Source organism: Vidua chalybeata, chromosome 23, assembly GCF_026979565.1.
Source record: "Vidua chalybeata isolate OUT-0048 chromosome 23, bVidCha1 merged haplotype, whole genome shotgun sequence".
Lineage (NCBI taxonomy): Eukaryota > Metazoa > Chordata > Aves > Passeriformes > Viduidae > Vidua > Vidua chalybeata.
This window is the reverse complement of record NC_071552.1, coordinates 1,601,711-1,619,059: the sequence shown is the minus strand read 5'-3', so window position 1 is coordinate 1,619,059 and position 17,349 is coordinate 1,601,711. Positions and strand designations below refer to the sequence as shown.

At 50.6% G+C, this 17,349-nt stretch overlaps 1 protein-coding gene across 3 annotated transcripts; it reads left to right on the top strand.

Moving 5' to 3' along the window:
* The first annotated feature begins 1,199 nt into the window (after positions 1–1,199).
* On the top strand, positions 1,200–4,587 carry PTS (6-pyruvoyltetrahydropterin synthase). 3 transcript variants are annotated; one of them, XM_053963514.1, is made up of 6 exons: positions 1,200–1,320; positions 2,234–2,313; positions 2,995–3,017; positions 3,427–3,483; positions 3,782–3,852; positions 4,147–4,373. In XM_053963514.1, the coding sequence occupies exons 1-6, from the start codon at positions 1,247–1,249 to the stop codon at positions 4,283–4,285; spliced, it is 444 nt and encodes a 147-aa protein (XP_053819489.1). In that variant the 5' UTR covers positions 1,200–1,246; the 3' UTR covers positions 4,286–4,373. The 3 variants fall into 3 exon arrangements, with proteins under 3 accessions (XP_053819489.1, XP_053819488.1, XP_053819487.1); XM_053963513.1 differs by lacking the exon at positions 2,995–3,017 and having other exon boundaries at positions 1,253–1,338; positions 4,127–4,587; XM_053963512.1 differs by lacking the exon at positions 2,995–3,017 and having other exon boundaries at positions 1,272–1,356; positions 4,127–4,587.
* The last annotated feature ends 12,762 nt before the right edge of the window (positions 4,588–17,349 follow it).

Below are 17,349 nucleotides of genomic sequence, written 5' to 3'. Positions count from 1 at the left end.
ATCCAACCCAATCCAATCCAATCCAACCCAACCCAATCCAATCCAATCCAATCCCATCCAACCCAATCCAACCCAACCCAATCCAATCCAACCAATCCAATCCAATCCAATCCAATCCAACCCAACCCAATCCAATCCAATCCAATCCAATCCAATCCAACCCAATCCAACCCAACCCAATCCAATCCAACCCAATCCAATCCAACCCAACCCACCTGTGGCTGGACTCTCAGAGAGGGTCACGAGTTGTGAGTTAGATTTGGTAGTTAGAACAAGTAGGTTTGTAGTTTTAGTATCTCCTTTAAATAGTAAATTAATGGATTATAGCATAGTTCTAATAAAGAAATCATTCAGCCTCCTGAACTGGAGTCAGACATCAGCATCTCCTCCCAGCGGGTTCACCTGCATTTACAAGAATCGGTTCTCTTTTTAATTTTTTTTTCCTCGTTGAGGTGGGAAACAAAAAGGGGTCAGAGGCTGAGGTGCCACCTTGTATGGGTTACAGCCAGGCCGTGCTGTGTCCCCAAAGCTGCCGTGTTTAAAGCTCTGCTTCCCCAGCACACAGTCCCTGCCTGGGACATGAACAGCTCCTATTCCTCTCACACAGAGATCCTGCCCCGAGGTTTAGGGTTTTCCCACCCTGGCAAACAGACCCACTCTGTTATCCCCAGGAATTCCCAGGAATTAAGGGAGTGTACATTCAAACCCTTGCAGCACCGAGAAATCCAGGTTCTCCCCGTTCTCCCAAAGCTTTCTGAAAATCACCACACTTTAAGAGTGTTCCTCTGCTTGAACTCCATGGATGTTATTCCCGGGGCACGCTCCTTCAGGTATGTCCACAACCATCCCGGGCTCCAACAGTGACACAGGGGGACAGGAGCATCCCCGGTGCCGAACACGGGGGGGATTGGAGCATCCCCGGGGCCGAACACGGGGGGGATTGGAGCATCCCCGGGGCCGAACACGGGGGATTGGAGCATTCCCGGGGCTGAACACGGGGGGATTGGAGCATCCCCGCATCCAGCACCGGCACGGAGGGACCGGAGCATCCCCGCATCCGACATTAGCACCGGGAGACTGGAGCATCCCCGGGTCTAACACCGGCACGGAGGGACCGGAGCATCCCCGGGTCTCGGCGGGCGGATCCCGCGGGCTGGAGCCGCCCCGGGGCCGGGATGAGGCCGGGCTGGAGCCGCCCCCGGGCCGGGCTGGAGCCGCCCCGCTCCGTCCCCGCTCCGTCCCCGCGATGTCGCCGCGCTCCGCCCGCCTGGCGCGTTTGTCGCGCTCCGTCACCTTCAGCGCCTGCCACCGCCTGCACAGGTGAGCGGCCCCGCACAGGTGAGCGGCCCCGCACAGGTGAGCCCCGCCGGGAGGGGCTCCGAGCCCGCGCTGCGCTTCCCGGTTTGTCCCTGGCTCGGCCCCTTCCCGCAGCCATCCGTCAGCGCCCGGCTGCAGTTCCGTGTTTTGACAGAGCCGGTGGCGCTTTCGCTTTGTAAACATCGCCCTGAGCCCCCCGATCTGCTGGGTTTTCCCCCAAAAACTGATATATTCCCTGACCTGAAACTGCCTCAAAGGAGGTTTTGGGCTCGGCCTCTTCTCTCAAGCTAGGAGCGATAGGATAAGGGGAAACAGCCTCGAGCTGTGCCAGAGGAGGCTCAAGCTGGAGATCAGGAGGAATTTCACCATGGAAAGGGTGGTCAGGCCTTGGAAGGAGCTGCCCAGGGAGTCCCCATCCCTGGAGGTGCCCTAGGAACCCCTGGATGTGGCACTCAGTGCTCTGAGTCTGGTTGGATTCCATGATCCCCCCGTTCTTTTCCAGCCTCAGTGATCCTGGGATTCTGTCATGTTCCCAAAATGTGCCTTGACCTGAAACACTCGGAGCAGGGCCCTGGATTGCTTCAAAGGGAAGATTCACAGGGAATTCCTTTGTACTCCTTGGAGAGGCTCCCTAAGCTTTGTTAATCAATATTAAACCCAAGTGTGCAGCTTGCTCCAGGCCTAAGTGATTTTGGGCCCAGATGTTGAACACTTATCCAGCAGTGGTGTCAGGCAGATGCTGTGAAACAGACACAAAACCACAGCAAGGAAAGATTCACTGCTGTCAACATCTTTTCATGGACCAGACACTCCCCTGTCTGTGTTTGTGCCTCCTGAGCTGGTGGGTTAAATGTGGGAGAGGGAAGAGATGGGGAGTTGAGGGTCTGGAACAGATCCATGCCTGCCTTTCCCACAGTAAAGCCCTGAGTGATGAGGAGAACCTGAAGCTGTTTGGGAAGTGCAACAATCCAAATGGCCACGGACACAACTACAAAGGTAGGGAGCTGATTTCCATCCTTGCTCATGGAGTGATGCAGCTCTCAGGGTGGGGGTAACCCCCAGGGGGGCTGGGCCACTCATTCTCAGCAGCCTGGTACAGCTTCCAGTGGCTGGGTTTGTGTTTTTATTAAGAATTAGGAAGAAATTTCAGCAGCAGGGGGTTGAACCATAGCATGGGTTTGCCATTTTTCAGCTGAATAGATAATAAATATTTATCTTCAAATGCCACCTCTTGAATCAAATCTGCTTGTTTACACTCTGCAGAATCATTGTGATTGGAATGGAGATTTTTCTAAGCAAAAGCCATGCAAATTAAACAGCCTGTAAACATTATTTAAATGGGTTTTTTTTTCACAAGTTTTCCCATTTGTACACCCTGAGCACACAGAATTAGATCTCTCCACTTCCTGGAGTGGCTCCCTGTGTTGTTGGCACCTTGAAACCTCTGCTAAGGAGCTGCTTTATCAGGGAAGACAGGCTTATCTCCAGCCTGCCTGGGGCATCAGACCTTGGGGAGGGATTTTTGTGCCTCTGAGTCACTGTTCTTATGGATCATCCTCTCACTTTATAAAAGCAGTCCCTGTGGGTGAGCAGGGAAGGGGTTGTGTGTCCCAGCAGCAGCAGATTTGGGTTTGGGTTCATGGGCATCACAGTGACCTGAACTTTTCTTGTTTTCAGTTGTGGTCACCGTGCGTGGAGAGGTGAGTGCAACCAGCATCTTTTTTCTGTTCCTCAGTGTGGCAGAATCCCCTCAGTTCTGGCTCCATGCCTGGATTTCCCAGAGTATTTTGGAAACTCTGTGCACATCATTAGAGAAGGTTTTCTGTGGTCATGGTCCTGTTCACAGCAAGGATTTGCAGTTTAATGCTGTTTTCATGCTTGAAGACTCTTCCAGTGAGTTGTTTCTGCCTGGTGTCAGACTTTAGGAGAGAGCAGAACCTTTGGAATTGTTTCCAGGCTGTTTCAAGCCCTTGGGAACATCACAGGAGTGGAGTTGGAGCCCTGTGACAGTGGGAAGATATTCTCCTTGTGGCTCAGATGAGCTGAGCACAGATACTCCTGTCTGATTTGTGTTGCCAGGCCACCAATCTCCCTTGTGCTTCCCTGCAGATTGACCCAGTCTCGGGGATGGTGATGAACCTGACAGACCTGAAGGAATACATGCAGGTAAAAACAGCCCAATTTTCCTTCCAATCCCCTGGGAGAATTGATTAGAGCTTGTCTGGTACCAGCATGGAGACGTGGTGAGCTGCTGATGGCAGGACATAAAAAAGAAATTAGGGAATAATTGAAGACTTAAATGCCTTAGCTCTGTTATGTGAGGCAGTGCCATGTTTCCAGCTGGGAATTTCACAGCAGGATTTGGGGCTCTTTCCCCTTTTTCCCTTCCTTCTGCCTGGCTGTGTGTGGTTACCTGAGCCTCAGGCCAGGCAGGGACAGGGCTGTCACCATCCTCTCTCTGCAGGAAGCAATCATGGAGCCACTGGACCACAAAAACCTGGACAAGGATGTGCCCTACTTCTCCGAGGTGGTGAGGTGGGTGAGGGGCCTCCTGGAGGGGCTGGAACAGTCTCCAGGGCCTGATCCTACCTGGGAAGCAGCAGCCTTTACCTGTGTGCTGACCACACCTGTGTCCAGCCCTGCTGCCCCTCGTCACATCAGCCCGGACAGACAGGACCTGCCCATCCCACCCCATCCCACCCACATTTGCTGGCAGTGCCCCCCAACAATCCCCACTTAACTCAGCTGCCCCTCAGCATCCCCCCAGCCCATCCTGGCTGCAAGTCTTGGTGTCATTTTGCCGTTTCAGCCAGCTCTGTTCCCCCTCAGCACCACGGAGAACGTTGCCGTGTTCATCTGGGACAACCTCCAGAAGCTCCTGCCCCAGGGAATCCTTTACAAAGTGGAGGTGCACGAGACCGAGCAGAACGTCGTCGTTTACAAGGGAGAAGAAACAATTGTCAAGTGAAACCAGCCTCACCTCAGCTGCTCAGGAGAAATTCTCCATAATCAGCTCCGTGGATTCCTGCAGCCCTGCTCAGAATTTCCTGCAGCCAGCCCTGGGTTCTGGGTTCCATCTGGACAAGTGCAGGTGTCTCACGTGGACCCCCAAACCCCTTCTGGGTTCTCAGAATGGGTTGGTTTCTCTGCTTTTCCTCAAGACCTTCCTGTTTTGCCAGCTGCTGTGAAATTTAGAATTGTGCCGTGGTGAATAAAGCAGCTCTGGGGAGAGGAGGTGGCCTGGCAAAATCAGAAAAGTCTTTGATTTCTCTCTGAGATTTAAATATTGAATCTCTTTGATTTAAATATTAAATTAATTTGTGGTATTTGATAATGTGAGCTTTGGTGTTGCTTTGCTTCTTGATCAAACAGAGAAGCATTTTTGAGAGTCAGAACTACGTTATCTTTTTCTCTTTATTTCCTGTGCTGCAGGCACATTTCTTCCTGTGGCCAGCAAATCTTTCTCTGTGTGTGGAACTGGTGTAGTGGGCAACAAAAAAAAAAGCACTTCTGATCTAAACTAGAGAGCCAAAGGATGTTGGTGAGAATGGAAAACTGAGGAAACTGCAGTGGGAATGTCACGGCCCCAGTGGTGGCAGAGCCCTGGGGAGGGAGTGCAAGAATAAACCCCTAAATCAACCCCAAAATTCAGTGGAGGTTGTTGCGGCAGGATGAGGCTGTGAGAGGAGTTTAGATGGACACTGCCCCAATTATCCTGGATATTCCTGGAGTTGGGGGCACGCTGGGAAAGCTGAGGGAGGGCAGTGAGGGAATGGTTATTGCACAACTCCTGTGGTTAAAGGCCGTCAAGTCCCAGTGTCTGTCCAGAGGCAGCAGTGGCAGTGCTGTGTGTGATTCCCTTTGTCACATCAGCAATGTCCTGAGGAGTCATTAGGAATGGCCATCAAGAATAACTTAATGCATATAATTAAAAACAACCCGATAAGCAGGGCAGCAATTCCCTTGCTTTACAAGGAAATGGAGTAGCTGAATAATGGAGCAAACATCCCCTTTGGGGAGGTTTAATGAAGCTTGCCTCATTCTACACCTTGCTCTGCTCCAGGCTGAGGTAAAGTGGGATTTACACAGCCAAAAAATACCTGGGCAGGTTTAAAACTGCTTTGGAATGTCAGGTGGGGACTGCTTTACCTGAGGACAGTTCTGTGCTGTCCCCTGCCCTGGTTCAGCTTCACTCAACCTCCCTGGGAGAGCTCCAGAAAGGGAATTGTGGGAAAGATGAGGGATATTCCCTTTGGCAGAGCAAAACCTCTGCCCTGGGAGCTCCAGCTTTGGGGAATTTTTCCCTTTTGAAAGGCGGTGCTTTGGGGGATATCTGGCTGCAGGTTCCTTGCAGTGCCAGCCGAGCAGAGGGCGCTCAGTGCCTCGGATGCAATGGACACTCAGCTGGCACATTTGCCCCTTTCCCCTGCTTTTTTCTCTCCCCAGATGTGGAACCTGTCATTGTTGTTCACTGCTGAAGTGATGCAGAGCCCTGATTCACCGAGCAGCCGGCACCTGCAGTGAGTCACGGACACTCCAACACCTCGTGTGCTCTCTTTGTCAGAGCAGGAATCCATTCAGCTGCTGGCAAAAGCTGAGCAAACAAACGCTTACATCTGTGCAGCACAGCCCTCTGCTTTTATTGGCATGGAGGCAGAGAAAGCAGCCCAGACTCCTGTGAGTTTCTGCAGTTCCACAGCCCTGCCAAAGCCCCACGGCAGCCTGAGCGTTTCTATTTATTGTTGGGTGCACCTTGGAGACTGAGCTGTGTCAGTTATTCTGATCTCTGGGGTTTGAATGACTGAAATGGGGATAAACTGGGTGGCTGGGCAGTGGTTTGGGTGAAAGGGGATGGAAACACCAGGGCTGGAGCTGTAACTGGGATTCCAGTGGGTGCTGTCCCTGCTCAGAGGGGCCTGGAGCTTTGCAGGGAATTCTCTGTGGGATTCCGAATTCCCAGCTGAGGGAGGGAGGGTTTTACAGGGAGGGAATGAACTCCCAGAATTAAACATTAAGCTCTGCCTGAGTTACTGAGTGATGAAATGCTTTGAAGGAGAGCTGTTCAGGTGACAGTGGGGGCCAGGACAGCCCTGAGAGGTCACAGCTGATCCCAGCAGAGGCTGTAGGAACAGGACTTCCAGCTTCAGTGCATGGAAATGTGAATGGCAGGGGGATAATGACAGGAAATGGCATTAAAAGTGCCCAATCATGCTTAGTGGGACTGAAAGACCTTCCTGTCACATGCTGAAATCAAATCAGGTTTTGTGGAAGAGCTGGACACAATAAATAATTTATTTGAACGTGCTGTTGTGAGGTGTCTGTGGGGAACAGTGCAGGGGTTCCCGTGGTATTTGTGTTTCTGTGGTTTTCATAAAAACTGCTCCTTTTCTGAAGCAGTGCTGGGGCAGGGGCTGGCTGAGCATGGAGGCTGTGCAAGCAGTTCAATACCTGTGGCACCATCTGCTTCTGCCAACCAAAAGCAAAGGTTGAGGCTGCCCGGGAAATCTGTCAAACAGCAGCTTTCCTTTTGGTTTTAATGTATTTTAATTTTAATTCTTAGTTTAGGGAGGTTTTTCCCATTCTGCCTCACTGGAGGAGGAAAAATCTGGGTGGTTTTTTTCCCTGTGTTTGAAGCACAGTGGCCAAGGGAGGACACAAGGGAGTGCAGCTCTGGCAGTGACACGTGGGGAGATGTAAGAGCCCAAAAGGAGCAGCAGAGAGAGGAACTCCACCAAGTTCTGCGCTCAGGCTCAGGGGCCACTCCTCGGGCTGGTTTTTTACAGCCCATTGTAGCCCAAACAATCAAGGAGTTAATAAATAATCCACACAGCGAGGGATGAGGAGCTGCTCCTCTGAGCTCAGAGATCCAGCTGCACCTCCCAATTCCCCACTGGAATTTCCCTCCTTAAGGTGTTTTTTTTTGTGGTTTTTTTTTTTTTTTGTTGTTGTTGTTGTGGTGGTTTTTTTTTTTGTTGTTTTTTTTTTTTTTTTTTTTTTTTGTGGTTTTTTTTTTTTTTTTTTTTTTTTTTTTTTTTTTGTTTTGTTTTTTGTTTTTTGTTTTTGGGAGGGCAGTGGGGCAGTGCCTGGAAATCAGGGAGGGCTGCAGGGGGGGTCACTTTGGGGCAGTGCCATGAGAGGGAACTGGATGAGGCAAACAAGGAGCAAAAACTGGGGAAGGTCGCTGAGACAAGGAGGTCTCTGCCCCAGAATTCCCAACATCTCCTCATTTTCCAGAGCCCCAGAGTGGAGCAGAGGCAGCCCAGGGACCCTCTGTTCCCACCCGCCAATTCCCGGTAAAGCTCATTAGGGTGTTTGCTTGTGCCTGGCGCTAATTGCCACTCATTAATTACCCTGTGCAGCGGGGAGACCAAGTGGAAACAGAGCATGGAAGTCTGAAAAACGAGGATAACAGCTGGGGCTGGGCGTTTTCAGGGGCATTTTGTGGCTTTTCCCCTGGAATTGTTTGTACACTGGTGTGGAAAACTCAATTTCTGCTTGTAAACGTGCCTAGAAATTCAGTGAACGTGAAAAAAGGATTGAACAACTCTGTACCTGTAAATGTGCCCAGAAATTCAGTGAATGTGGCAGAGGATTGAACAACTCTGTGCCTGAAAATCTACCTAGAAATTCAGTGAATGTGGCAGAGGATTGAACAACTCTGTACCTGTAAATGTATCTAGAAATTCAGTGAATGTGGCAGAGGATTGAACAACTCTGTCCCAGTCCAAGGCACCTCTGGGCCAAATGTTTGTGCCCCAGGTCTGCAGGTGTCCTCTGGCTCTCCCTGTCCCTGCTGAGAGAGGAGACTCAGCGATGTTTCCACCAGGAATGCAGCCAAGAAAGACCCAGGGCTAAAACCCCATCTCACTCTGCAGCTCTGGGGTTTTGGTGGGGATGGAAATGGAGCAAATTTAACCCTAAATGTCGTGTTGTCCCCAGAATCCCTCCTGTGACACCCACAGGGAGATGTTTCAGTGAGAAACCATCTCTAATCCAAAAGGTTGGGGCTGTTCTGCTGACTTGCTTGAGGTGAGATGGCACAGCAATTAAAACTTCAGGGATTGCAGGAAGTCACTGGAAGGATGGGACAAGTTTTAACAGGGCTTTATGCAGCTGCAATCACCGTGTTCATGATTAATCAATGTTTTAAGGGCTCAGCACTGCCAGGAACAGCTTTCCTCTCACGGTTAGCTGAGGGTTTCCCAGATGGGGGTGAGGAGTTTGGCCTCAGAGCTCATCTGGGACATCCTTAGAGCCCCTTCTCTGCCTCTGTACGCAGAGTTCTGCCCAGTTGTTTCTGTGAAATTTAAGTTTTTAGCTTTTTTTTTTTTTTTGTGAATTTAGTTTTTAGCGCTTTTTTTTTAAAAAAAAAATGTTTTCCTGATCTTCTAGGGAAAACAGACAGGGTGTAAAAGGAAATGTTCATTTTTGCTGCTCAGTAGAGTAAAAATTAATGAAAATGCCGTTGGTGAGGCTCGTGGATGGGGCAAAGCAGCAGGAGCCACGTGGGGTAATCTGGGACATGGGAGGTGCCACAGGGATATTTAAATGCAATTTCATATTTATTGTCCAAGGCTGTAATCTCAGGAGATAGATGGATCAACAAAGAGACTGGATTGAGCAGTAATTTCCAGCACTAATTAGGATTTTATTGTGTGTTGTGCACTGATAAAGCATGTCCCTAACTCTGCTAATTACCCTGCCTGCTAAACAGATGCCAGTTTTAATGGCTGGCCACTAAAAAAGTCATTTCTCCGAAATTCTGCGAGAACATTCCATGACTGCAGCACTGCAGGGTCAAATTTCACCTGTGAAATTGTGCTGGGGAATTCTGGCTTTACAGCCCAAGCCCTCCACAGCGCATCAGGAAACGGGGAAAGAAGTGGAAATTAGGATGAAACAGGTGGAATTTACACTGGGGGCACGGGAGGGAGAATTGCCTTTACTTTTTGAGGTAAACCGTGGCTTTTGTACCATTTGAACAAACAAGAATTGACTGAAAGCTCAGCCTGAAAGCCAAACCAGTCTTAGCAGCTGTTTAATGACAACTGTCAACTTTTAGGGATAATATTTCAGACAATTCGGATGGAATTTTTAAAAAATATTTCCCTTTTAGACCTGATATATGAGTGCCTGAGAAATATAAATGGGCAGGGACAATTTTCTTCTGAATTCCTGAGAAATATAAATGGGCAGGGACAATTTTTGTCTGAATTCCTGAGAAATATAAATGGGCAGGGACAATTTTCTTCTGAATTCCTGAGAAATATAAATGGGCAGGGACAATTTTTGTCTGAATTCCTGAGAAATATAAATGGGCAGGGACAATTTTCTTCTGAATTCCTGAGAAATATAAATGTGCAGGGACAATTTTTTTTTTCTTGTGGTGCTCAACTCCTGTGTTAAATTTTCAGGCTCCTTTATTGCCAGGCACTTCAGTCACTTGGGAATTAGGATTTATTCAGCAGAAATGAGGGGATTTGGCCAGCTCTGGGCTGGGAAGGGAAGTTTAAAGATCTTTTTTAGATCTGAAATATTGCTGTGGTGAAACACAAGAGGATTTAAAGGGCAGGGATCTATTCCTGACCCTTCCCCCCAAAAAAACCTCTGGGTTTTTTGCAGGATTGCAGAGCTCAGGCATCACCTCTATTTATTTATTTGTTCCTTTATGTGCTCAACTGTGGGATCAAAGCCAAATATTTCAGAATCATTTCAACACCCCCCCGCCCCCCCCCCCAAAAAAAAAAACATCACAACGAAGCCAAGAAATAATGGGAGGTGCAAGAACCAATTTTAATTCCTTATTTTATTTAGATTGGCTTAAGAAAAAAAAAATATTGCTTCCCACAAGTTGGAAAGTGTCTAAATAAACGTTTTGCCCATATAAAAATACAAACAACAATAAAATCAAGGCATCCATTGGCCCACAGGATAATCTTGCCCTACAGCAAAATCAGCTGTTGATTTAAAAAAAAAAAAAAAAAAAAGAAAAAAAGAACAGAAAATGCCCACCTTGCCTTTCCAGGAAAAAAAAATAATAGAGGGAAAACAAAGAGAAACTTTTGTCATCTGCTGCAAGAACAGAATTGAGGGGATTTTGGCCCAAATAATGACATGGAGCAGAAATTCTAGGGCTTGGTGTGGGGGCTCTCAGCCTGTCCTGCTCCCCCTGGAGCAGTGCCTCAGTTTCCCTGGGCTTGCCCTGGCGAGGCTCCGGTGGGTTTTGAGCAGGATTTCCCTTCCCAGGCTCAGCTCTGCTCCCTGAGCTCTGGGGCTGGGCCAGGAGGGGATGAAGAGGCAAACCCAGAGCCCTCCTGGAGCTTCTCAGCAGCTCTGCTGCCCCGAGAGGAGGAGGAGGAGGAATCCTCAGTTCTCCTCTCTTCAGGTGTTTTGTGCTTCACAGAATCCCAGGCGATGAGGAAATCATGGATTCACCAGTGTCCCGTGCTACACGGGCTCTGCTCACCCGTTTTTGTGTCGGGAAAGCCAGGGCAGAGGGATCTCTGCTGGGGAATATTTCCTTTTGCTGAGGGTATTTCCTTTTGCTGGGGAATATTTCCTTTTGCTGGGGAATATTTCCTTTTGCTGAGGAATATTTCCTTTTGCTGGGGAATATTTCCTTTTGCTGAGGAATATTTCCTTTCCTGGGGAATATTTCCTTTTGCTGAGGAATATTTCCTTTTGCTGAGGAATATTTCCTTTTGCTGGGGAATATTTCCTTTTACTGGAGAATATTTCCTTTTGCTGAGGAATATTTCCTTTTCCTGGGGAATATTTCCTTTTGCTGAGGGTGTGGGCGAGGGCAGCAGGGGAGGATCAGCTCGGCGGCCACACAAACCTTCATCATTTACTGTGGAAGTGCATTTATCACCCTAAGGCACCCCAAGGAACAGCTTTCCTGAGTAAATCAGCTCAGCCCCCCTCTCTCTTTCCTGGGGAGGAGAAGGGGCAGCGCAGCTGGGGCCCCTCTAGGAGAGCAGGCTGCCTGTGAGCAGCAGCAGCAGGGCAGCCAGGAGCCAGGAGCTGCCCTGAGCCCTGCTCCCCGAGCTGGCAGTGGTGCTGGGCGTTGACGTGGTGCTGGGGGGCACCGTGGTGCTTTCTGGCCCTGAAATGGGAAAAAAAAAAAAAAAAAAAAAAAAAATAAAGTGATTACAAATCCAAAGGAGCAGCTGAGAGCTTCTCCAGGGGGCTGCAACTCTGATTCCACAGGAATGAGGGGTCAAAGCCTCTGTGGAGGAGGGGGATGGCCGAGTCCATCAGAGCAGCAGCATCACCCTCTGGGCTGGAGGGCCAGAAACGCTCCCTGACAGCAAAGCCACAGCTCCCAGGCCATTCCCCTGCCAGTCCCTGCGGAAATAAATAAGCCTGGCCTCTGGTCTGTAGCTGCTCCACATCCCTTAAAGCAGAAGGGGAGCTTGGAGAGGTTTTAAGTTGGAGTTCTAAGCTGAAAGCCCTCTGTCTTTGCCTGACTGCTGGAGTTACGGGATATCCTTCAGCTCCAGGCACCCCAAATCCCTCTTTGCCCTGGCCCCAAAGCCCAGAGCACGAGGGAAGCCCCTGCTTGGGGTGTCCTTCCCCAGGTGCTGAAATGAAGATTCTTTACCTCTGCTCAGCGTCCAAGTCTTGAGCTCGGTGGTGTTATCAGGGAGGATGAGATAGACCCTGTGGGAGGAGGGAAGAGAGAGGAGAACGAGTTCAAAGGAGAGAAGCTGAGTGTCCCAGTGGGGATGGAAAGGGGACATTGAAAGCAGATGAAGAGACAGGAATTTGGGAGCCATCCTGAGCTCACTTATGCTGCCCTCCAGCCACACTGAGCTTTTTTTTTTTTTTTGGGGTGGGGGTATTTTTAACATCTGAAATTGTTTCTCCACCACATTTTGGCTGCTGGGCTGGGCTGGGGATGGGTGGCAATTAACTGGGAACCGTCTGCTCCCTGTAACTGGAAGCAGTCCTGGCAGGAGCTGGACTGTCCTTCCTCTCTGGGGATCAGGCTGAAGGCTCTGCTCCCCTTGGACAAACATCTCCCACTGGCGCTCGTGGAAGTGCTCAGCTGGGCCATTTCCATGGAATTCATCTGCATTTCTACTGCTGGGAGCATCTCCAAACTCCCACAGCAGCCCTGGGGTGTGGCTTTTGGCAGCAACGTTTTCCTTGGTGAAGGAAAAGGAAAAGGGAAATGTCGCTATTGGACAGGAAATGAGCACACAGAAGCTTGGTAAGTTCAAAGGAGAAAAAGAGAGAGTTTTATTCGAACATCTGGTATTTATAGAATTCTAGAAGTGGCAGTGGATTGGAGGATGGAATTGCCACCTCTCCAACCACACTGCTCAAACCAACAGTCCATCCATTCTCTCCTCCCACAAAGAAAAATGCAAAACAATCATTATTTACATGGACAGTGCGTGACAACTCCACTAGAAATATGGAAACATCATCAGAAGGCTGAGGGAGTTTTATGAGAACTTTAAAACTTTCAAAAGAACTACAAAAGAAAACTTAACACTTTTAAAAAATCAGGGCGACAGGGAAAGGAGGGAGAAAATCCAGAGGGCTCTGGAGGATTTGCTCAGCCCCTGCTCTGGAGGAGGGGGCGGCTGTGGCTTCTGGGCCAGCTGGAGGCTCGGAGAGAGCAAATGCTCACCTGATCTGCACAGAGGAGAGGCTGCTGCCGGGGGATGTCCAGTGGGCTGTGCTCTCGGTGATGTTCAACACGGCTGTGAGCACGGAGCTGCAGCTGCCGGTGGCTGCGTCCCTCCACTCCCCCACCGAGGCGTTCTGGGGGGACAGCGCCTGCAGCAGGAGCTGCCCGGAGCTGTTGCTGTGGTTCCTGTCGTCCTTTATCGTCACTGGGAGCAGAGCAAGTGGGACAAAATGAGATTCCTGCCAAAATGAGATTTCTACCAAAATGACATTCCTGCCAAAATGAGATTCCTGCCAAATATACATTCGTGTCCTGCCAGGGCCCCGAGCCCTCAGGGCTTGTTCACACCCTGTGTGGCACTCGTTCTGACAGCTGCACTTGCAGCCTGAGCAGCGGGTGTTTTACCCAAAAAAAAATCCCCCATTTTCCTGCCCTTGAGCTGCTCAGAGCCCGGGCTCAGCCCTGCTGCCGTGGGTGCCACACCTGGCAGCCAAAGCAGAGCCCTGTGCAGACGGGAAGGGCTGGAAAAGGAGCCTCGGGGCAGCCCTCAGCCCTGGCTGGGTGTGCCTCGCCCTTCCCCCGGGCTCTCGGGGCTCTTCTCCCGAGCAGGAGCTGGACCGTGGTCAGGCGGGGCACGGAGGAGCTGTTGGCCAGCCCTGGTGGCACCCAGGTCCCTGTGAGTGTCCTGCCACGTCCCTCTCAGCCTTCAGCACCCCCCGGGCCAGCCCTGCTTCAAACCAAAGCTGTCAAGAGCGTCAGAACCTCCAGGAGCTGACGTGAGGCAGGGGCTGCTATCAAACCTCAATTCAGTGCCCCAAAAAATTGAAATAACAGCAGTGAGCAAATGAAAAAAAAAACCAAAAAAAACCAAAAACCCCAACCGCCTGCTGTGGGTGCTGCTTGGTGAGATCTGAGGGAATCCATGTGGTTCCCACCTCCTCCCCTGCAGGAGGGCATCAGGATGTCTCTCCTCCACTGTTTCCTCAGCATTTTAGGTTTTGCTGGGCCTCAGGGCAGAGGGAGATTTGCTGGCAGGGTCAGGCTGCAGTTTGCCACATCCTTCTGCAGCAGTGAAATCCGTTTCCTACCATGGATGTTGAACGTTTGTCAGCACCAAAGTTACCTCTTCCCCTTTGTCTGTGCAGCCCCTGAGAAAGGCAAAGTGTCTGAGAGGAGGGGAGGGAACCAAACCACAAAACAACTTCCCCAAGTTCTGTCTTTTCTGCTCCTTCTGTGCAAGTTCAGGCAAAAAGATAAAGGGGAAAAAAATCATCCTGAAAGAGAATTTGGGATTGAGCCGTGGAGGGGAACATGAAATAGGAACAAAGAGGCAACAACAAATAGGAACAAAGAGGCAACAACAGCGCCATTTTTCAGCTGCCTGAAATTAAAAAGAACTGAAGTAGAAAAAGAATGTCACAGTGGAAGCAGATCTGGGAGCAGCACAGGAGGCAGGAGAGCAGCTGAGTCAGGGATGGAGATTTCTGTGCAGGGGGACTCTGAGGTGCAGGCAGGGCTGGCTTACCCAGGTAGGTTGTGCTGGCCTGGTAGGTCTCAGGTGTTGTTGCCACAGAGAAATTCCCTTCGGTCACATTCCTGAGCCAAAAGCACTCTTCCATCTCTGTGTCTGCTTGGCCAGCCACTGTCCCCAGCAGGAGCAGTGGTGCCAAGAGGAGGAAAGCTGCCATGACCCCCTTTGGTGCCTCCTCCTCCTCCTCCTCCTCCTCACCCACCTGCCCCTGGGAAGTGAGGAAGCCTCACGCCTTCCCAGCCCCTTTTATACCCGGGGTTTGATGAGGTAAATGCAAATATTTCCTCCTCCCCGTCCAGCTCACGCGTCCACACCCCCCTGGAGGTTTCACTGATAGAGACGCTTCCTCCTACCTGCCCAGCCTTGGAGAGAAGTGGGGAAAAACAAGGGGTGAGCCCCGTTGAAGGGGCTCAGATGGGCAGTGGGGACATCCCTGAGGAATCCGTGGGCTGGACACCAAGGTCTGTGCATGTCTGTGTCCCTTGGAGTGGTGACCAGTCCTGTGACCTCTTGCAGAAACCCTGGAAATGTGGAGGAGCCTCCAGTCTTGCTCCCAGCTCTGGTCCAGGCTTTCCTTGAAGTTCTAGAAAATGTGAAAACAGGGAACATCCTTGTGAAAATGCTCAAATTCAGCTTCTGATCCTGCCTGGAAAGAGCTGGATCATGAAGCTCTCTCTGTTCCAAGACCCTGTGGAGGGCTGGCCTCTCCTAAGCCTCTTTCACAGCCCCTCACTGGTGAACACAACATTTTCTTGCTGGGGACACATCCCTGATGTGATTCCTCTCCAGTAATTTTGACTGAACATCTCAAATAACAGAGGAAAACAGCTCGAGTTTGTCTCTCCCCTCCTTCCTGGATTTTTCCCCACTTCCCCCTCAGGCCCTTGGCTGATTTTGGCCTGAAGTATTTCAAGGCTGATTTCGAGGCTGATTTTGATGTTGATTTTGAAGTAATTCAAGGCTGATTTCAAGGCTGATTTTGAGGCTGATTTTGATGCTGATTTCTAAGCTGATTTTGAAATATTTCAAGGCTGATTTCTAAGCTGATTTTGAAGCTGATTTTGAGGCTGATTTTGCAAGTGCCCCCTGAGCTGCTGGGGCAGCGCTGTGGGATCAGTGCTGGGGACAAGGACAGCACTTCCCTGTCCCTGAAACAGGTGGGATTCCTCCTGCTCACCTTCCACCTCCTTGGGAAAGGAGAAAGAGCGAAACCCGGCGTGTGAGACACCCAGTAATTAGAGGTGATGATCCTGAATCAGCGTCCCTGGATGGGGATGGCTCCAGATCCTGCTCCACTGAGGGTGGCTGTTTCCAGCAGTCAAAATGAGCAACACAGGCGCTCCCAAATGAGCTGGCTCTCCCCCCAAAAAAAGAAGGGAATGGCCTCTCTTTCTGCCCCGCAGATCACAGAACCCCAGGATCGTGGAGAGTCTCTAAAGCACACCCCTCACTCACATCCACTGACTCCACCTCCTCCCTGGCAGCTTATTCCAATGCCTGACCACTCTTTTCTCTGATTTTTTTTTTTTTTTTTTCCTAATATCCACTCTGCTCCTCCCCTGGAGAAGGGGATATTCCTCACTGGTGTTCCTGATGCTCTCATGCTGTGGTTTTGCCAAGCTCACTCCATCCTCCTCCTCCTCCCTGGCCCTGCTGAGTCACTCGTGCTGCCTGAGTGGGAGTTTGGGTTTCCTTCCCTGGGCTCATCTCCCCGTGCCCCAGCCCCAGAGCTCCTCACCCAGTGGGCTGCAGCTCTGGAGAGTTGTTGTGTAAAATACTTCCAATGAAAGTTGAACAGAAGTGGGAGAAAAAGGAGGAATGGAATAGGGGAGTTCAGGGCAAAGAGAGCAGCAAGAAAGGTGCCAGGGAAAAGGAGAATGTGTTGGAAATGTCCAGTGATGCTGCATTGGTTGGAGGGGAATTTGGCCCCAAGGCAGGGAGTGCGGGCAAAAAAAAAAAAAAAAAAGATATTTTCTGGTCTGCTGAATTCACAGAATCAAATTCTCCTGCAGAGCCTCATTTCCGTGTGGTTTTTATCTTCTTTTCTGCCCTTCTGGGAGCTTCCCTGGGCAGTGCCTGGGGCTCCCCTGCTGCCCGGGGCCAGCCCAGGCTGAGAGGGAGAGCTCCTCAAAGGCTGCAGCTCCTTGGCAATGGGAGCTGCTGTTCCCAGCTGCTGCAAAGCCTTTCCTGGGAGCCCCAGCACGTCAGCAGTGTGAGAGCACATGGAACGGGGAAACGAAGTGGGAATGGGAGCAGAGGGTTTTGCAAGCCCAGCTTCCCCCGTGTGCTGTTTGCCCCGGGCAGTTTCACGTGAATTCTCCTTGCCACAGCTCGGTGCCATCCTCTGGGTGGTGGGGGTGACTCAGTGGGGTGTCACTGGGACAGGGCTGGAACCACCTGTGCTCTGTCCTCTCCCAGAGAATTCCATCTGGGAGAGAAAAGGCAGGATGGGAGTGCTACAAAAACCTCCCCAGGGCTGAGGAGAGCCTTGTAATGGGTGCTGGAAGTGACAATTTTTGTTACAGGAGCTGCGCTCTGGGGCTTTTCAGTTTTGTTGGTTCTTGAAGAGGTTGATGTTCTGTGGGAGCTGAGCCCTGCCTTGGGGAGAGGATACAGCCAGAGAGCTCTGGGGAACAGTAAAATTAATATTTTTATCCCTAAAGGTGACTGCACAATCGTTAATTCAGCCAGGGATAAGCCCGTGAAACAGAGCCAGTGCAATGGGTGTGAAGTCCAGTGGAGGAAGGGCAGGAAACAGAAACTTCTGTGGGAGATTTGTGGGTTACAGAGGGACCTGAGCTTCTCGAGCGCCCAAAATGTTCGGGGAGGAGCCGACAGGGCTGAGCCTGCTCAGAGCAGC